Genomic DNA, 21,927 nt, shown 5'->3' on the forward strand with positions numbered 1-21,927 from the left:
ACAATTACCTAACAATTCACAATTAATCATTAGTTATCCTATAAGGGATGGGGGGAGCGACAGTCTCTAGGTCATTTGCTGGTCAACACGGAGTTGCTCTGGTTCAGTCAGGCTCTTACACTAAGTGAAATCAGTCTATGCATAGAGGTTATTCTTTGATATTTGCCATGACTATTTTTAAGATTCCGTGTCAACATATGCCAAAAAGTTATTGAAATGTAAATTTATTTACTGACTATACTCAGCCTTATGTGACAATTACAATATAGTCTGCCCAACTCTCAGTTTTAAAATGGCAAAATTGACCTAGGTGTAAATTCACTGATCAAGAACCCTCAGAAACAACAACAAAAAATTCATAAAAATAGTTCAGTAGTTCCTCTAAGGATATAAGGAACTGCCATTAATATGAATCATTAAGTGACTGATAGTATCTCAAAATGGAAAAATTATTTTTCACGTTAAAGAAGCTTGATACTTTAAGAACAAAGTCAAACTTTTAAAGAATGAGCGTATCTTCTTTATTGATATTTTGTATCTTACATTTAAAAAGTCTGATAACTGTAACACTGGCAATATTACAATAATTATCTTTGTCCTTTCGAGTTTGTAGACAATCGGAAGGGGAACGGTACACCTGTGACCTTCAAAGGTTTAATAACACTTAACTTTCAAAATATAAATGCAGTGGTTGTAACTTTTGTTTGTTCAAGCAATGTTTTAAAAAAGAGTTATGGAGTTTTCTTTTACAGATAATTTCAGTTGAATTTTGGTAATTTAACTGGAAGAGGATTTCACTCACTTATCAAGATTTACAGGTGCAGTGATACACTACCCTCAACTACACCCAGGAAGGAGCCGAAAAGAGAGCCATAAACTACAAAAAGACTGTATCATTTTTTCCATTTAAATTTATTTAAAGATGTTTATAATGTATGTCTTCCCTTGCTCCTGGATACTTTTCTTTCTGGCTGCTTCCTGGAACATTCCAGGAGAAAGTCTGATTAGCATTTTTTTCTGTTTCACCCTTCACAACACAAAGAACTTCAGTCTATTTTCATAATTTATCTCTTCCCAAATCCTTGCTCTTCAAGTTTGAATGTCATTATACATATAAGACAGCTGTATGACTTTTCTTATATTTATTTAATATAACTTTATTTATATAATATTTATATTATATTAATTTATAATTCATAGAAAATGCTACTCAACTGTCTTTATCTGTACAAATGTAAAATTACATTGGCTTACAGGAATGGCAGGGGTTGGTAACGAAGCTCTTTAAGGCAGCCTTCACGTCCTTGTTGCGCAGGCTGTAGATCATGGGGTTCAGCATAGGGATCACCAGGGTGTAAAACACAGAAGCCATTTTATCAGTGTCCAGGGAGTGGTTGGTCCCGGGCTGCAAATACATGAACAGCAATGTCCCGTAGAAAACTGTGACAGCCATCATATGCGACCCACAAGTAGAAAAGGCTTTCTTCCTCCCTTCTGAGGATGGCATCCTCAGAATAGACAGGACGATGTTGAAATAGGATAGTAGAACTATAGTCATGGAAAAAAACAAATTTGTTGCTGCAGATATAAAGACGACAGTTTGTGGAAAGTCAGTACCAGAGCAGGACAATGCTAAAAGAGGAACATTGTCACAGTAGAAGTGGTTGATGACATTGGAAGAGCAGTAAGACACAGAAAATACACAAGAAGAAACCAGGACAGCTGTGAAAAGGCCATAGAGATAGGTGAGGGACACCAGCAGCAGGCAGACCCGCCGAGACACCACCACCATGTAGAGCAGGGGGTTGCAGATGGCCACGTAGCGGTCGTAGGCCATCACGGCCAGCATGAAGATCTCAGCTACAATGAAAACCAGGAAGCCCCCCAGCTGGGTGGCGCAGGCGTAGTAGGAGATGGTTTTCTTCTGTGCTAAGAAGTTGCTCAGCATTTTCGGGGCGATGACGGTGGAGTTGCCAAAGTTGATGACAGCCAGATGTCGGAGGAAGAAGTACATGGGGGTCTGCAGTCGGGGGTCCACACTGGTGAGGGTGATGATGCCCAGGTTACCCACTGCGGTCACTACATAGATGTCCAGAAAGATGAAGAAAAGGGGGACCTGAAGCTCGGGGCAGTCTGAGACCCCTGTGAGGATGAACTCAGTGACCTGGGTCATGTTTCCAGGGGCCATGCAGGCACTGGAAATTCATCTGTTTAAGGAAAAAGAAAATAGTCATTACAAACTAATGTGTGACTTTTTGGTCTTTCCTTTAGAGGACAAGGCAATTTTTGGATAAGATTTTTTTTTTTTTTTTTTTAATGAAAAGACAGGAGTTGGTTTAAATCAAGGTACCTGTCAAGGGAGGAAGTGGGTGCATTTCCAAAGGAGCAATCACATAAATATGGTGTGAGATCAGGATTTTTATGAGAGTTTGAGGATATAGAAAGAGAGTCTGGGCCACAAATGTGATTATCTAAAGAGTATTTATGTTCCTGGATCTTCAAGAACTTGCAGACTTTCTGGCAGCCCTGGTGTGGAGATTAAAATTAGGACTGGACTTGCAAGGTCATTTGCTCTGCCCCATGGAAGGCTTTCAGGTTTAGATAAGGATACACCATGGAGGGCTGTGCATGTCTTTTAGAGAATTGTGATCAGGGCTTTTTGGGAGAAAAGGATGGACCCGTAACATCACAGATTTGTTTCTGTTTACTACAGTCAAGATATCTTTAACTGCAGTTCTCACAAACCACCATTTTCCGATATTATCTAGGCTTGATTATCAAAATCTTCTTCATTCGAAATGGTGTCTAATGGTCATTATATTGTCTTAATTATCCTTGTCTTTGACCCATGCCTTAGTAAGTGAACTCTTTCAAAATCCAGTGATTTTCATGGATACCTGCAACATCACCACACAAAACCATTGCATTTTTTTTTTATAGAAATTGAGAGATGATGCTCGGTGAGACAACTGGGAGCAGAGGCAAGTTGCTCCCTGCAAGATAAATGAAACAATGAATTGTAAACCAGATGTGAATGAGGGACAGGGAGAAATCAATAGAGACAGACTTCTAGGAGAATTTTCACACTTCAGTCAGAGTTCATGGCCTTTCTAAATTTTACGGAATATCATCTAAGATGAAGTCATAAAAGTGATATTTCAATATATGCTTTGGGTGTTTATGAAGTATTTATCAAACATTTAGAGAACACACTGTTATTCTCTAGAGCACACTGCTGTGGTCAGTCTTTCAGGTGACAGAGTAACTTCAGTATTAATCAGGAGAAAGAACTTTCACATCTGTTCCAGGATTTGCCTGTCTCTAACCAATATTTTACTGTTCTTAACTCGGTGCTCACATTTTCCACTAAGAACAAACCCTCTTAATTTAGAGGTTTGATTTTAAGGGAGAATACAAAGAAGATGAATTTAGTTTTGAACATTCTAGATTACATCAGTTGAAATAAGAGCAAGGAAGAAAATGTATTTTCTTTCTGGTTTTTATTCCTCCTTTGAAAATATCATAAAGTTTTAATCTTACCAAATCAGATATAGAGGCTTCAACAGGAAGTCCTGCCCCTCTTAGGCAAATGTCTGTCTTCAAGTGCAAGGCCATTTTTAAATATCTCATCCAAGGCCTTCTTCAGACATGTTCTCATAATATCTGGGCAGATATATTTTATAGTCACATACAGGGTTTATTGAAGTAAGAGATTATCTATTTAATGCATTTGCCAGAATGTCCTCAGATCTAATTTACAATTATCCCTGGAAGACACAATCTACAGTTATGTTAAGTAGGGGAGTCACTGCGAGTTTAGGTACTTGTGTATCTAGTTACATTTCAAAAGTACATTGGTGAAAGCATAGAATCTCCAGTCTAGATAATATCATGATGAGAAAGTTACTACACCAGTTGGCGTACTGATGAAGTCGTTCTCTGCTTCAGCAGTGATATTATTTAATACTAGGGCTCTACTGACAAACCTTATCTGCAGCCAGAAATAGCTGCATTGTACTTGATACCTGTATTCACATCAACAGTTAGAAATCGTATAAATGAATGTCAGTGCATGTACTGACTTATTTCATTATGCATTAATCATAACTTCCCCCATTTTAAGACATGGTTCACAGTGTTTAAAGGCTCTGATAGCGAATAGGATAAAATATCATCTACAAACCTCCAGTGGGGAATCCACTTGATTCTCAGTGGCAGCATCTGCACAGCTACACGGAGGGCTCTATAAACCTGGAGACCTGAACGCAGAAGCCCAGGTGTCTCCGGATCCTCACGTTTTCTGTTGCATCCCCTGGGAAGATGCTGCTGGGGACCAGTTCCTGAGCATGATCCTCTTCCAGGAATTCAACCACACACTCTCGAGGTCTCTCCACTTTGTAATTCCTAAGCTTTGTCCTCAACTTTCTTGTTCATGTCACAGAAACATTTTATGTATGATTAATATATATATGGTCTCACACAAGTGACAGTCATCTGTTTTTTCATTTTTTAAAAAATCATGACCGGTTCTTGACCAAAGATTTTAGTGATTACTTTTTCACTTACTTTATAGTGGAACTCCTTACAAATATGTGGTAATGGTAAATCAAATATTACTTTTTCAGAAGTACATATCAATATTTATGTCCATTGTTCATTAAAATGTTCTTATATCAAACATAGATGGCTTGGTTTGATGTGCTCAGTTCTCATCCTGGATGACATGACTTGCCTTTGGATAATCGATAGCCATCTTGAGGTAGATTTCAGACCAATCAATGAAGAACCTGACTTTGGAGATAGTATTATAGATTGTATATAGATAGGAGTTTTCAAAATTTTTTTTCATCAAATAAATGTTATACATTTGATGCACTAGTTTTATTTTAAGAAAGTGCCACCTAAAATAATATATTCTAGTGTCTACTGTGTGCTATTTGAGTTCAATTTCTAAAATGTTTATTGGACCACAGATAATTAAAAACTATCCTATGAACTTGCTTGGGTTGAAGGTCTTTTTATGTCTTCCACAAGTGGTTTGGTGCAGAGCAAACCATAGAGTTCTGTCAGTGACTTTGTCCCAAATATCTTACTTAGGATGACGACACAAGCAAGATTTTCATAAAGCTGCATGGGGATCCCAGGGAAACAAGAGATTAATTAATGTTGAACTCTGATTTTGCAGAATCACACATCACACTCTAGCTTTTTCATGGCATAATTGATGTGGTCGCTCCTTTGGAATGCTTTTTACTCATTCTTTTAAAAATTGTTTATATTGTTGTTCTTTAGTGACTTGGTCTGAATTTCTTTGAAAGAGAAAACATAAGATTTATCATGTGAAAATCCTTACAGTCTATTTTTAAAGAACTTAATATGCAGCCCCCAGGATGCTATTTCAGAGTACTTTAAGACATAATTTTGTATTTATTGTTTGCTCTTTCCTCTGTGTCTAAAGAGGAAGAACATGGTTTTGGTACTTTTGGGGGAAGCATGCATCTTTCTCGGACCTAATTATATCCAATCCAAAGTCCATATATCAAGCCTTCCCCCATGATAGCTGGAGGTTTGGAGACAGCAACTTTGAAATTATGGTTCAATGATGTCATGAAGATGAATCTCTCATGTGAAATCAAAGTCCTTATTTAAAAAAAAATACCAAAGACCAAAGTGTGCTCTCCCATTCTCTGTAGCTCCTGTTTCTCTGTGAGTTTCTCCTTCTTCCTCCACCACCACTGTGCTCTTTCTATTCAAAGAGAAAAGGAGAGAACCTGGGATCATCCAGTGACACTGAGGTCACCTAAAGATAATAAAAGAACTCTAACTAGTGGCTGAGTCAGAGATTTTGGCCGTGGTCTTTGACTCCAGAATTATGGGAAAATCAAATTCTATCACTGAAGCTGCCCAGTATATGGCAGCTACTATGGCATTTTGAATTGAATAAGATACCTTTGAGGAAGCAGAATAATTCTCTATAACAGAAAAACCATGGTGAAACATAGGCTGGAGAAAGAAAAGGATTCATGGGAGGATTTTTTTTCATTTTCCAAAGTTAGTGTATTTTTTCAACATTTTCCCAAAAACTTAGGAAGACCAGCGTTTAATCAAAGGTAGCCAAGAGCCATAAATATATCTTGTATAGGTCTCAAATGAGCAGGAGCCAAACTATTTAATGGTTTTCCATACTGCAGTGAAGAGTATGCAAGTGATAAGGTGAGGAAGGCTTCTGGCACAAACAGGGGAAGATTATCTTCCAGGAATTTTACCTTGGATGATCAATGAGCATTGATGATTAAAACAAATACAAAGGATAGCATTTTAAAGATTTCAGGCTGGGTACAAATTGTCGCACAAATGACAGTGCAAGCCCTGAATCCTGAAGCATTTAAATGAATCTCCTTTCTACCACCTCTGCCATCAAATTTGAGATCAGACAGCTGCCACAGTTTTGGATTTTACCTAGCAGCATTGTTACAGTTATATGTCTCAACACTTTGAAAAGAAGAGCTATTTCCCAAGTGTTGTAGTCAGCAGGATCTGGTGAGGGAATACATTAAATACAGAACACATAATTTACAAGGTTATTCAATGGTAATTCCCCAAAGAGTTAAATGCAAGCATATAAGAGATTAACCTCACACTAGAAGCCCAAAACATTCAACTGAGGGCTGGATTCCAGCAGTTTCCCACACAAGTCCAGGGCAATGTCCTTCTCGAATCCAGCCAATGGCCTAGAGCCCACGGCAACATCTCATGTTTTCATGTATTGAGGATCTGCACCAGGAAGGCCCAAAGACCAGTGCTGGAAGCCAGAAAAATCTATGCTCATGAGATGCAGGATATGTGCCACCAGGCTGAGGGATCCACACCGGAGCCAGGAAGTGATGCTCATGGTAAAGTTCAGAGCTGCCCTGATGAAAGCAGTAGCCGTTCCCAGCTACACCAAGGCCCTGAGCTCCTCCTCCAATGAGAACAGCCTCGTTTGCATCAGGAAAACCATCCACAGCAAGCTTCTCCTAGAAAATCAACAGCCCCCTCTTCCCCTCCAGTTTTCTTTTTATGGCTATTGGTAACAGTCTTCAGGTGGATCCTCTGTGCCCAGACCACGCTGGTTCAGTTCCACTGGGGGTTACAAGTTGACCATTAGTTTAATCCACCACAACAAGTCATATTGACCATTCAAACTTCAAATATTCTGAGAGCCAAAATTTCCTTTGCACCCTTAGATCTTCACAGTATTTCTAGGTGTGTCTATGAGAGTGCTTCCGGAGGAGATAGGCTTCGAGTCAGCAGGCTGAATAAAGAGGATCTGTACAGCGGTGTTGGTGGTGTCATCCTATAGATGGAAGGGCAGAGCAGCGAAAAGTTTGTTCTCTCTTTTTGGGCTGGACCACCTTTCTTCTCTTGCTTACTGTTCTCAGGACTTTAGCTCCCAGTTTGCTCGCATGGGCAGCACAATTCTCAGCCTCTTGACTCTAGGATCTTGGCTCTTCAGGCTCAAGACTTGTGCCAGAGCCCTCCTGATGGATAGGTCTGCAGCTTTAGAGTGGAGGTCATGTCATAAGGTCCTTTTCATATCTGGCTTTCCACCTTGGACTGAATTGAGCCACCAGATTCTCCCTCTCTGACACAGCAGTAATAGGACTTGTTGACCACAGCAATTTGAGTCAATCCCCCCTTCTCTCTGTCTCTGTCTCTCTCTCCCCACCTTTTCATGTTAAGAAAGAAAACAAGAATTTTTCTGGGCTCCCTCATATTTTCTCCCCTTCTGGAATACTGAACAATTAGTGGAGCATAATTAATCGATCATGATGTTCTTTTTTCACTTTTTATTATCACTCCCTTTATCTGTTCATCACGATATGGTGTGTATGAGTGTGTATTTTTGTATGCCAGATTTTATGATTTTCTCCTAAATTTCTATGTTTTGTTGTTTGATCTTTGTTTGTCTTGTGTCTCTTTGTATTTCTTCTACTTGTCTTTTATTCCTCTTCTTAAGTGTGGGATTAGTATAGCTTTTAACTCAGTCATGGTCTCTTACACATTGCTTCTGAGTTATTCCTTGTCTTTGCTTCCATCTCTATCAAAATTTAAACTGATGCAACATGGCTTTTATTCTTAATCTTTGATTTCTGTTTTCTTTTTTCCTGTGCTTCAGTTTGGTAATTTTCTAGTAACTTGGTTCCTTTTATTGAGGAAAGTTATAAGAAAATGTTATTTTTTTGGCATTTTCTTTATTACTGATATATCTTCATCGTACAGTTCTTAACTTGTCTTTCTCATTACTACAGTGGTACCTCGGTTTACAAACTTAATTAGTTTTATGGTTTGGGGGAAGGATGCCTGCATTTGTGTTTGAGTAGGAAAGATGGCTGTGGTTGTTTTTGTCACCAGATGTGGAGTTTGTGAACAGAAACAAAGTTTTGCAAAACAGCTTTGCTTGCAAACCAAATTGTTTGCAAACAGAGGTGTTTGTGAACAGAGATATTGCTGTAAGTTCTTGATTTTTTAAATAAGACACTTGGCAATCATGATTGATATTCATAATTTGACATCAAGTCAATGATTATGGTAGTGGTATGTACACTAGCTAAGTTTGAGGATTTCTGATGGTCTTGACAGAGCAGTCTGCATTGAATATAGAAGTTTATTATGAAGTAAATATATTCATCAAGTTTATAAAATAGTCTTCCATTTTCTGTAAGGATATCCAGTGAGCTAAATTTAATTATTGCTCTTTGATTTCCAATATTCTTATGTCATTACTTGGATAGCCACTTAATTGGCACTAAAACAATCATTTTATCCACATTGTTCATCTTTTCCCCTACATTTTAATATTATAGATTGTTTTGTCATATTCGATACTGTGTCGAGCTTCCTCTGATATCCTAAATTATTTATTTTTAATTTTCATTTGCATTCATTCAAGTTTGCAGTTTGTCCTCTAAAACTATGAGCATTTGAAAATATCACAGTACCATGTGTCTCAGGAACAGTTTCGCAATATCAGGACAGAATGCTTCACTACTGGAAAGTTCTTAGGTGTTTCTCCCACCGAACCCTTCTTCTACTCCTTGTGGCCCAAGCTTAGAAAAACACTGATCTGTTCCCCATCTCTAGAGTTTTCCTATCACCTAATGTCATTTACAAGGAATAATGTCCTTTGCTCATTTCGCAATACGCATTAGCTGTTCATTCGACTTTCCTGGTAGTTTACTCCTGTTTATTGCTTCACAGCATTATGCTGCATGGATGGATCACAATTTGCTGAAGTTTTCATCTCTGGAAGGAGTTTGGCTGCTGTCACTTATCAGTAGAGCTGACACTGTCATTCACACATGTATCGATGGAGTGGATTCTTCAACATGTGGGAGATCTGAGGTTACATACAGCCAGAATGCACTGGAGTGTAGTTCGAATAAACTCCCTTCTCAAGTTTGTTTACAAAGCAAATATGAATTCCATGGTTATTCTTGGAAATATCAAAATTTCGAATAGTGTGAGATCACTGGAATGACTGGGATAACTAACACATCAGTAAATCACTCAGAGTTTTAATAAGGAATCATAACAGCCTACAAACTATTCACTTGTTGCCGAATAGCTTAGGCTTTTATAGTTGAATGTGTGTAAAAAAAAAAAAAGCACCTTTTGGTACTGAAAAAACACACAAAAAATACAAAAGTAAAACAAATAATCTAAGAGTGGGAGGGTCAGAATTCAGCGTTACCACAGAATGTTATATAAAGTTTTCATTTCAAAAAATCTTTTGAGACATCCAAGTAAGGAGCAATTGTGACACATAAAAAGAAAAAAAATGTTTAACACAAACTTCATGGTAATCCCAGAGGTGAGTTTTTATAGAAAAATAAAAGCTTTGAAGAATTAAGACAACAGTGAAAGTATGTATGAATTGTAATATTTTTATGACTTCAAAGCTATTTGCTTCTAATTTCCTGCCTTCTACTACCATTGTTGTACTTGAAATTTTATTTGCTGTAGATGAAGGAAATTTTCAACATCAGAACCCCAGGATAAAAAGGTGAACATACAGAAACAAGTTAAATATCTTTTCAAGTGAATTCTTTGATACTGATAGATTCAATTCTTACAGTTAATTTATAGTGCTCCTTTCGATTCATTGAATATGAATTTATGGTCTTGGTCTTTTTGTGCTCGTATGATAATTTGAAAAGCAATATGAGTACTGCAATTCAATTAAACTTGTAAAATAGGCTTAAGTGTAAATTCACTGATCAAGAAAGATCAAAAACCAAAAAATGTGTTTATTAAGATAGTTAAATATTTCCTGTAATGATGTAAGAAATTTATGAATCTCATCCATTAAATGTCTAGTATCACAAAAGAGCAAATTGATTTCACTCATGGAAGAGTAAAGATCCTTTGAGTAAGGAAAGGTAAAACTTTAAAGAATAAAATATTTCTAATGTAGACCTCAGTGGATTTCATTAAAAGGTATAAAACAATTTTAATTGGAATAAAATAACTTCAATGATAATATGCCTGTTATTCATAGAACAGAGTTGGTGGTGGTATTCATTTGTACAATCCAATAATACTTTTTTTAAATTGAAGGAATTTTAACTATAAATTACAGTTCGAGTTTGGTAACTGAAATGGAAAAATAGATTTTAGTCATCTGAAAGTACAATTTTTCAAAATGCAGTGATCCACTATACTTAATTCTACTAGGGACAAAAAAAAGAGAAAGTTACAGACAAAGAAAGATGAACTTTACCTGTCTTGTCTATTATGGCTTTTCTCTACTCATACTTCTTTAATAATTCTAAAATATTATATGTCTTTGCTTATATCTGAAAGGGAATCCCACTCCATGGCAAAATTGTGAATTGCATCTTTATTTCTATTTTACTGTTCACAATTCAAGATTCTCAGCTTATTTTTAAAAGTATTCTTCTTCAAATCGTGAGCACTATTGTTAAAATGATGGTATGATTTAAAGATCTTCATCTGGCTCTTTTTGTTATGATGACATTGCCTTGCTTTATCTGTACAGATGTACAGTTACATCAGCTTGAAAGTCTTGCATGGCTTTGTCACGAAGCTCTTTAAGGCAGCCTTCACGTCCTTGTTGCGCAGGCTGTAGATCATGGGGTTCAGCATGGGGATCACCAGGGTGTAAAACACAGAAGCCATTTTATCAGTGTCCAGGGAGTGGTTGGCCCCGGGCTGTAAATACATGAACAGCAATGTCCCGTAGAAAACTGTGACAGCCATCATATGCGACCCACATGTAGAAAAGGCTTTCTTCCTCCCTTCTGAGGATTGCATCCTCAGAATAGACAGGACTATGTTGAAATAGGAAACTACAACTATAGTCACAGAAGAGATTAAATTTGTCCCTGCAGAGAGAAAGACCAGTATTTCTGTAACATAAGTATCAGAGCAGGATAATGTGATGAGAGGTGTAATATCACAGTAAAAATGATTGATGATATTGGAAGAACAAAAAGACAGGGAGAACACACAAAGTGTAAACACAATGGACGTGAAAAGGCCATAGAGGTAGGTGAGGGACACCAGCAGCAGGCAGACCCACCGAGACACCACCACCATGTAGAGCAGGGGGTTGCAGATGGCCACGTAGCGGTCGTAGGCCATCACGGCCAGCATGAAGGCCTCGGCCACAATGAAAACCAGGAATCCAGCCAGCTGGGTGGCACAGGCATAGTAGGAGATGGTTTTCTTCTGTGCTAAGAAGTTGCTCAGCATTTTCGGGGCGATGATGGTGGAGTTGCTGAAGTTGATGACAGCCAGATGTCGGAGGAAGAAGTACATGGGGGTCTGCAGTTGGGGGTCCACACTGGTGAGGGTGATGATGCCCAGGTTCCCCACCACAGTCACCACATAGATGCCCAGGAAGACAAGGAAGAGGGGGACCTGCAGCTCAGGGCGGTCTGAGATTCCTAAGAGGATGAACTCAGTGACCTGGGTCATGTTTCCAGGGCCCATGTACGTTTCAGAATTTCATCTGTTTAGGGAAGGAAAGAATAAGTGGTTCTAAACTTGAAGGTGTCACATTTAGTACTTCTTTTAGAAGGCATGACAAATCTTGGATGAGATTTTCTTGAATCATACATTAATCCCTTCCAGTTATAATGTCCTATTTCTTGGGTCATACTTAAAATTGCAATGGGGAACAGAATTAAGTATAAAAACTTAAGTACAAGATTGCAGAATATGTGATGTGAAGATTCACTTCATAATTATCATTGATTTTTAGGAGTGCTAGCTTGCTTTCATTGCAATTCCTAATGTATATATCAGCCAGGTTAGAGGAATCATGCCATCCTACCTAATCTTTTTTTTTTTCAGCTTTAATTGAGTTTATTGGTACATTTTAGGGATACAGTACAGTTACATTCGTTGTTGGGATCTTCTACCTCTACATGCCAAGTCTTGATTCTCATTTTTTCCCCTTACCCCTGCCCTTCCTTCACCCCCTCCTCCCCTCCCCATCTACAAACACTTTATTTCCATCTTTTCATTATCTCACATTTTTTTCTTTTCCCTTTTTACCCTTCCCCTACCCATCTCACCTTCCCTACCCCTTTAGCTCCCTTCTTCCCATTTCTAAATGTCAGTAATCTTATTAGGATCTTATGTATTATCTTTGAAAAGTTTTCATTGACTTCATGCTTTTGCTCAAGAATTCCAGGCACCGTCTTGCTCCACCATTTGCAATGCATGAATATTTCACTTCTGTATTTCAACATTCATGCTTGTTGATTGGTTTGTTCTTAAATTGTTTTTAATTAAATGAGAGAAAAATACATGGAGTTCTGCCTGCAGATAGGTTCTATATGCCCCGATTGTCTTTTCATTCTTTAAATGTTATATCAATGAAAATATTTCCAATTTTGTAATTCCTTGACATTATTCTTTCTAATAGTCCCTCCTACACATTCATTTAATTTCTTTTTGTTTTTCCCAGTAAAATTGCTGGGTTCAGCTATATATGTCCTATTGTATTAGGGTATTATTATTTATGACCATTGCAGTTTAATTTTTAAATTTAAAACTATATATCAATTTTTAATTCATTAGGTATTCTACTGGGGTTGTCACATTGTCAAATATTTTCTTTAATATAGGGCTATTAAACATATTTACTTTGTGCAGTTTCTGATGTAATTTCTAAATATATATATATATATATATATTGACACATAATCACACTTTACTATAATTCAGAAATCTCCTAAAGTTGTTTATTTTAGATTATTTCATGCCCATGCTTAATAGATGTCATTGTCCTGAGCACCTCAGGTCCTTATGCCTCCTGTAATCTATGTGGATTGACTTCCAGAGTCCACATTGTTTCATCATAAATATCCGAGTACCAAAACCTTATGTGTGTTGACATTTTCACTCAGTCTATGAATACAGCGTAGCAGTGCAGGAAAAAATGTACAAAACCAGTCTTATGCAGGACGAAAGAAAATGAAATGACAATATAGAATGAATTAGAGAAATAAGACCAAATTAACCACCAGCATTTTGGAATATGTAATGTGTTTCTTCCTGACAACACACATCATCCTTTCCCTTTGGTTTCTTTCATTGATTTACTTATATTTTTATCAATCAGACATTTACTGAATTTTCACTCTGTCCCTGATGACATCCAAGGTCCAAATAAATCTACTGTGCCTCACGGAACTTCTGTTTCATTTACAGGACACAAGTCTGTTACAGTACATTGCACTGAGATAATGCTGAGTTGTATTAAGTGTAGTAAGGAAATTAAACATGAGGATACATCAGGTCAGCATGGAGTAACCACACATGGGCTGTTTGGAAGGTCCTTTCTGTGAGGGAGATATATGAGGTAAACCTTAAAGCAAGAGAAGGAGCCAACTACACATTAAACCACAGCAAGAAGAGTGAGAGATTCCAGACCACAGGGATCTGAGGGAAATGCAACTCTGAAGTTAGCTTTCAAAGCGTAGGGTTAAGATATATGGAAAGTGAGAGTTTAATAGTGTCACAGAATAACAACGAGCAACTAGAAAAGTGGAAGATACACCCAATATTTTTGCAATAACGATTGAGGTGACCTTTAAACTACGGAAACCATGTTAAGATGGATGAATCTTGTGATCACCTCTGAGGTTTGAGCCTTTATTCTTGCAGTTATGAAGACAATGATTTATAGGAGTTGGAAAAAGATACAGCAGAGCACGTGCTGAAGTTTTTAAAAACATAAAATCACTCGATCAGCTGTTATGGGATTTCTGAGATAAGGTAATGTTAGGTAGATCAAAGTGGAGAGTAGATATTAAGAGAATGTGCTAAATGTGTTAAATCTGATAGGTTGGAGGTGAAGAAGATGTTCCCTTCCCCAAAATAAATCATATAATGAATTATGCGAGAGACAGACAGGGTTCTCTCAAGAAAGACTTTATCAGATTTTTGGCAATTAAATCATTGTCCACGACCTGTTTTGCACAGTGACACAGCGGTGGGGAACCTATGGCGCCCATGTAATTGCGTTTTTCTTTTAAGACAAATAGTGTTCATGTATGGGTTGTTATTTCTAAACTCAGGCTTCCATATGCAGGTTCAACTGCAGGGCGGGCACTTTGTGATAATGCAGTGGTTTTGGGGAGGTGTTTGGCCCTGTGTCTCTCAAATATTCACCCCCACTCCTGCCCTGGGTGGTTTATGACAGACAAATCAAATCGATGTTCGCTGCAGGCTGTGCTTCGGGCGCTTATGAAATATCCATTAAGTATTTAGGCAACTTAATACTACAATGGAAAGCATACCTGTGCCTCCGGAACTTCAATTTTTTTTTTTTTTAATTTTGGTACCAGGGATCGAACTTGGGACCTCGCACTTTTGAAGCAGGCGGTGGAACCACTGAGCTAAATCCCTGGCCCAGTGACCTCAATCTTAATAATTAAAAAACTTTTCATCTATTTCCAGTTTTTTCTCTCTTTAATCTCCCGATTTTTTTGTTCCGTATTGAATCTCCATGCTTTTTCATTGAAGGCCAACTCTCCTAATTTAGGTATTGTATTTTAAGTAAAAATAAAAAGGAAGCTCATTTTTTTGAACATTCTATTTTGGGTCATTTGAACTATGGCAAACCAGAAATGTTGATTTTCACTTTGGGTTTATTCTCGCTTTGAAAACATCATACAGGGTTCATCTTATCAAAGCAGAAATCCAGGCTTCTACAGTTGAAGTCTTCCACTTGGCCTAGGCAAATGGGTCTCCTCCAGTGGAAGCCGATCTTTTTAATAGCTCACCAAAGTTTGTTTCAATACATTCGCCTTAAAATGTGGGCCACCATACTTTACAATAAGATACGTGGTTTATCCAGACCTGTCATTAGTGGGAGGTAAATGATCTACTTACCTGTAGATCTTCAGATATAATTGACAATTGTTCTGTGAGGGTATCTAACAGTTTTATCAAAAGGGGCATAATTTTGGGTTAGGTATTCCTGTATACCCTTTCCTTTCCTCAGTGAAACAGTAAATGTGAAATTCTCATTCATATAATAGAGCAAGATAAAATCACGACACAAATGGATTCACTGCAAAAAAGTTAGATACTGTTGTGATTAGTTAAGGTGAGATGTAGACAGTTCTACTTCTCAAGTAGAAATGCCTGTATTCCCGAAACAGTTCAAATCATAAATAAATGTTAGAATATGTGTTATTTGTTTGATTATACATGTTTCATAGGAGCGTCCAAAATCAAAGCAGCGTACCTCCTTTTGAGACATGGTTTGGATTTTTTAAAGGCCATCACAAGAAAAATATCATCCACCCACCTCTCCCAGGGAATCCGCTCCAGGTTCCTGGTGGCAGTGTCCGCACAGCTGCAACTACGAGCGTGGAGGGCTCTATAAACCTCTGAGTCCCTCAGTCAGAAGCACGGGTGACTCGGGATCCACACATTTTCTGTTGCGTCCCTGGGGAAGTCACCACTGGGGACCTGTTCCCGAGCGAGATGCTCTTCTAGGAATTCAGCAAGACACAGAGTCCCTCTGGTTTTCATTTGATTGTTTAGTTCTTATGTGCGTGATGGGAATAAACGTCCCACGGATGGTAACCATCTGTGTTCCTTCAGCTCTTGACGGATCGCGACCTCACAGGTCTGTGCTGAGTTTTTACTTATTTTACCGTGCAGCCCCTTACATGTTTTCCGTCATGGAAAAATTAAGGATTAGCTTTAAAATAACCTTTCAATAATATGCCCATTGCTCATAACTGGTGTTCCTATATACATCAGGTTTTAAAAGCAACATACTGTTGACTTGCTTTGATGTGCTGACTCTTATCCTGTGTAAAATCCTGTGCACATTTCCTCAGTGCGGGACACTATCTCTTTAAGATGTACCGATAAACTCAACAAGACGAAAATAAAGAAATGAGAGAATATGCCTGCATAGAAGCTTTTACAGAAATGTTAGTAATTGTTGCAGATGTTCATAAGAACCAAAGCTTACAACAAGTCGAATGCCCACAAAAATATGATCCCCCCTAAACAAGATGGATTCTTCTAAGATAATGATGTTCATGTCTTCCAGTTTTTATGGATGTTTATATGGGCCCGAATTATGTGGGTTTCTTTTTCCTTAAACTTCAAAAATTCTTCCTCTCAAGAAGAGAGAAAAGGTGATTTTTATTTTGAATAAAAATAATTATCTTTCTCATATGTTCTCCAAATTAGCAAATTTTAAGATGAAGTGTGTGTGGAAATGGTGCTGTACCCTTCTTCATTGAGGAATAATGTTTACTTTGTATGTTATCGCTGGATTGTAAGCACCAAGGAGGATGTGGAATTCACAGGCTATGTGCCCTGTACCAGAGGGCGGAAGTGCCAGGAGGACCAGCCGGAGGTGTAATAAACGAGTCACTGAAAAGAGATGCAGATGTGATACTTTAAATAATAATATATTGACGTTAGAAAATTTAAAGTTGAGTGTAGAAGCATTGGATGAGTTTTCTAAAATGCAGATGTTCAGCTCCTTCTTCAAATATAAATATCTAGGCTACATGAAGAACTCAAAAAAAAAATGGAAGGTTGTTTTAGCTGGGGTCTGGAAGGGAATAGCTTCAATATAGGACACATCATTTATAGGATCAAGTTATGATATTCACCAAGAAGTCAGATGCAGAGGAATGCAGTAGATCTGTCCACTCACCAGAGACCTAAAGAATCCAGCTGAGGGCCTGGATACCAGGGCTGTGTCCCCCACAAGTCCAGCTGAAGACCTACAGCCCACAGCAATGCCACATGCATGTTGGTATTGAGGATCTGCTCTGGGAGGCCCAAAAGCCAGTGGTGGAAGCTAGAAAGTCCACACTGGTGGGGTGAAGGGCCTGTGCCAGTGGGCTGAGGAATCAGCTTTGGATCCAGGAAGCAATGCTCAAGGCAAAGATCAGGGCTCCACTGAGGAGAACAGCAGCCATTTCTGGGACAGCGAGGCCCCGAGTTCCTCCAACAATGAGAACACCTGAGTTCACTTCAGGTAAACTAGGCCAGCAAGCTTCTGCAGGAAAATCAACAGCAAACGGTCTTCCCCCTAGTTCTCCTTTATGCCTTTCTCGTCAGTTCTCTGGGTCTTTCACACCCAAAACCACTCTAACTCAGTTCATCTGGGTGTGTCAATCTGACCATCAGTTGATTAATGCACATTGAAGTCAAAACCCAATCAAAACTTGTTAGTTGAAATGAATAGTCACTTCTCTGAAGAAGAGGTACAAATTGACAATAAACACATGAAAAATATTTGGCATCTGTGATGAAGATAAATGTAAATTAAAATAATACTGGGGTTCTACCTCATTCCAGCAAGAATGGTCATTAGAAAAAAAGTGCTGGTGAGGTTGTGTGGAAAAGGAAATCCTACATTGTTGGTGGCAATGTTTACCAGTGCAACCAGTATGAAAATCAGTATGGAAAACACACACACACACACACACACACACACACACACATAAACACACACACACACACACAATGTGGGGAATTCTTCCAAAAAGTAGAACTTGAAATTCCATTTAATTCAGATATATATATATATATATATATATGAACGAGCCATACTGATTATAATACATATAACAGCACATCATCTCACAATAGCTAAATCCTGAATGTGGCCTATTGTCCATTAACAAATAAAGAAGAGGGAGTACAGACACACAATGGAGCAGGAGGGGTACATTTGCTTCATCTGTAGGAAAATGGATGGATTGGGAAATTGTAATTCTGAATGAAATAAATCAGTTACAGGTGACTCGATACCACATAGTTTCTTAATATGAAAAACCAAAAATACAAGGATTTAAATATCAAAATAAAGGAGCCATGTCAAAAGAAGCATGGAAATCAACCTTTAGAGTTGGGAAGAGGATTGAAAAAGGAGAGGGGAGAAATCAAAGGGGAAAGGGCTTAAAATTATAATATATATTAATATATACTAGATTATATATATACAAATGCATATCTAATATGTATTACATATATCCATCCTTTCAGCTTAATGTAACCATTATGTATCACAAAATATATAATATGTATCATATATCCATCCTTTCAGCTTAATGTAACCATTATGTATCACAAAATATACTAATAAAAGAAATTTAAAAGTACCAAAATAAAGTACATATGCTCAGCTTCTAACACAAAAACCATATTTAGAAGATGTGGAATGGGTTTTGAAGGAGGGCTGTATTCCCCAGGTCGTTGTGCAGTCAGTGGCACAGACCCAGGTATCATCTGTGGTCTTGGAAGGATCCTTTGTGTCAGCCTCACTGGGTTAAGGGATGTCCAGGTGCGTGGTAAAGGCCATTTCCGGTGTGTCCGCGAGAGGGCTTCCGGATGACTCAGGCTTTGAGTCCACAGACAAAGTTAAACTCCACCCAACCGATGCAAGTGGTAACATATTATTGACTGAATACACAGCAAGACACAAGCTGGAACATTCATCTTGCCCTCTGTCCTCAGGACTGTGGCTCCAGCTCATTCTCTGCCTCTGACTCCAGGCTCCTGGTTTTCAGGTCTGCAGCTCTGGACTACTAGTAATATTATCACACTTTCCGTTTGATCTGAATTCAACCACCAAATTTAATTTCTTTTTACAGGCAGAAGTTCATGGGACTTGTTGATCTTCACCGGCGTTCGAGTCAATTTTCATAATGAATTTGCATATATAGAGATACACAGGAAGAGATGGATATACACAAACACAGAGAGACACAGGTATCTTCTTGATTCTTCCTGGGGAGAAATTCATCATCAATGGTAAAATTTTAACCTTATCTCATGGTAAAAGACAAAATACCTTTTTAAAACATTATTAATGGGATGTGTAATTTACACATCCCGGTAAAAGACATATTTTCATTTCTACCAGTGTTTTCTTAGTTCTGATGATAAGTTTTGATCTGTACAGTCATAAAAATTCTAGTTAACTGAGGGGAGTGATTATCATTGACTTGAAAAATAAACAAAATGTGAGGATTTCTGGAGGACTGTGATCAAGACTTAGAGGAACGAATTCTTTCAAAATTTAAGGGAAACCTTTATAAATCAAATTTTATAGAAACTTGTGAATCAAACAAAGTTTAAAACTGGCCTGAAAAAAATGAGTATTCAAGGATAACTGATGAATCTTGATAAGATAAATCAGTATTAATTTTAACACATTGACTTATGCGTTGGAGTACCACACAATAGGAGAAACACAAATTTTATAGAAAAAGTCCAGAAAAGACACTAAGCAAATAAATACTAGAAAAATGCACAGCAATATAGCAGTAATTGATCAAAAAAAGCTAATGCATTAGTGAGAAGAATTTGCAGTGAGTGAAAGGCATAAGATAACTAAGACAGAAATAAGATAACTAGGGAAAATATTTCAACACTAACGAGGAAGGTGGAAACAAGAAAACATAAAGGGCATAAGGTGCTTAATATATAGTTAGAAAAATGACACATAAATTCAAACATATCTATAATTATATGAAATATGAATGGAGTAAAACTTTAATCAGAAGCTATATTCAGACCTACTTAATCAAAAGGTCCAAATACTGGCTAAGAGGCAGAAATAGCACTCAAAATCACAAATATATCTGATATTTGATTCTTTGAAAATAACATCCAAAAGAGAGCTGAAGAAAGTATGTTAAAGTCAGAGAAATTCTGTAAATCAGTGACTGACAATGGTGATCAAAAGAAACAAAAGTAAATTTACCATTATTAATTGGACAAATGATTAGTTGGATTAAAAACAGCATGATATCAGAAATACCAGCAGACAAAGAACAATTTCACTTGAACTCAAGACTCTACCATCAACACCGAAAATGGAGACGGCAGGTAAAGAGGGAAGAGCAAGGCAAGAGAAGACCTCAGTGTCAGTGGGTAGTGGATTGAGGTGAGTGACACCTCTACAAGGGCCGTTAATGCACAATGTTTTATGGCATTTACGCATCCTCTCACTGATCAGCTAGCCACTTTGGAGTGGGAGTTGTTTGTATAGAGATCACTGCTGTGAATTTTAGATCATTTAAAACATCCCTCACATCAGCTTCTGGCTAGCAAGAGTCACACGATGCTATTGTCTAACAATTAATAATTATAACCATTGCCAAATATCCACTCAGCAAAATTACCCTCAGTGGAAACCCCTCAGTGACAGGTGACTGTAATTTAATTAGAATCTTTAATTGTGTCTAATTTGGGATGTATCACATAACGTTAACCATCTATTATTATTATTACTCTTACAATCCTAAAATGGGCATTAAGGGAGCCTTTGCTTTCTTCAATGCTTGGACAACATCTAGTTGTATGATTACCAGATGTAAGAAGTTAAAAATTTATTTTTCCATAAGAAATAATACTTACTGTAAAATTTTCCTGCATCCTGTACATATGAAAATATAATTCTAAGTGAAACTTGCCTATGGGGGGGGAGTTTATTAAGGGATCAAAAAGAAGGTCATTAAAGTAAAGTTGATTGTGTTTATTGAATTCATTTTCTTAGTTTCACAAGCACACAAGCCTGCTTGCTCCGGCTGACCGCTTTCTTCAGAGCCTCTTTGACCTCCTTGTTGCGCAGGCTGTAGATCAGAGGGTTCAGCATGGGGATGATCATGGTGTAGAAGACAGAGGCCATCTTATCCGTGTCCAGCGAATGGCGGGAGCTGGGCTGCAGGTACATGAAGATCAGGGTCCCGTAGAAGATGGTCACCGCCAGCATGTGGGAGCCACACGTGGAGAAGGCTTTGCGCCTCCCCTCAGCCGAGCGCATCCTCAGGATGGCGGAAATGATGAACACGTAGGAGACGAAGACGGTCAGGACGGAGGAAATGAACGTGATCCCGGCGCAGGTCAGGACCCACAGCTGTTTGGAGCGGGTGTCGGAGCACGTGAGCCTGAGGAGAGGCATGTCGTCGCAATAGAAGTGATTGACGACGTTGGAGCGGCAGTAGCAGAGGCGGAAGGTCAGGGTGGTGTGGAACAGTGCCATAAGGAAGCTGTAGCCGTAGGGTAGGGCGACGAGCTGAATGCAGAGGCCCGGGGACATTCTGACCATGTACAGCAGAGGGTCGCAGATGGCCACGTACCTGTCGTAGGCCATGGAGGCCAGGAGCAGGCACTCTGAAACCATGAAGGTGAGGAAGCAGCCTAACTGAGCTGCACAGGCAGGGAAGGAGACCACGTTTCTTTGGTACAGGAAATTGCCAAGCATCTTGGGCGTGACGACAGACGAATAGCAGAAATCAACAAAAGCCAGGTTGCTCAGGAAGAAGTACATTGGCGTGCTGAGTCTCGCGTCTGTTCTGATGACCAGGATCAAGCCCAGGTTGCCTAGGACCGTGAAAACGTAGATGGAGAGGAAGG

The 21,927-nt window shown here is 38.4% G+C and overlaps 3 protein-coding genes across 3 annotated transcripts in view; all 3 read right to left on the reverse strand.

The window, feature by feature from the left end:
• Window positions 1-1,240: 1,240 nt before the first annotated feature.
• On the reverse strand, window positions 1,241-2,188 carry LOC104851241 (olfactory receptor 8J3). The gene has a single exon (XM_010608415.1). It carries the CDS (start codon window positions 2,186-2,188, stop codon window positions 1,241-1,243), a length of 948 nt encoding a protein of 315 aa, XP_010606717.1.
• An 8,861-nt stretch (window positions 2,189-11,049) lies between these two features.
• Window positions 11,050-11,997, reverse strand: LOC104851167 (olfactory receptor 8J3). Its single transcript, XM_010608346.1, has one exon. The coding sequence runs from the start codon at window positions 11,995-11,997 to the stop codon at window positions 11,050-11,052; it is 948 nt and encodes a 315-aa protein (XP_010606648.1).
• A 9,058-nt stretch (window positions 11,998-21,055) lies between these two features.
• Window positions 21,056-21,927, reverse strand: part of LOC104851242 (olfactory receptor 1044) — a 2,059-nt gene continuing 1,187 nt past the window's right edge. Inside the window, exon 2 of the mRNA XM_010608416.1 lies at window positions 21,056-21,127. Coding sequence (XP_010606718.1) covers window positions 21,056-21,127 — 72 coding nt within the window. The remainder of the gene's footprint in view (window positions 21,128-21,927) is intronic.

This window comes from Fukomys damarensis, unplaced genomic scaffold (genome assembly GCF_012274545.1).
Source record: "Fukomys damarensis isolate Sample0158 unplaced genomic scaffold, DMR_v1.0_HiC HiC_scaffold_27, whole genome shotgun sequence".
NCBI classification, from domain to species: domain Eukaryota; kingdom Metazoa; phylum Chordata; class Mammalia; order Rodentia; family Bathyergidae; genus Fukomys; species Fukomys damarensis.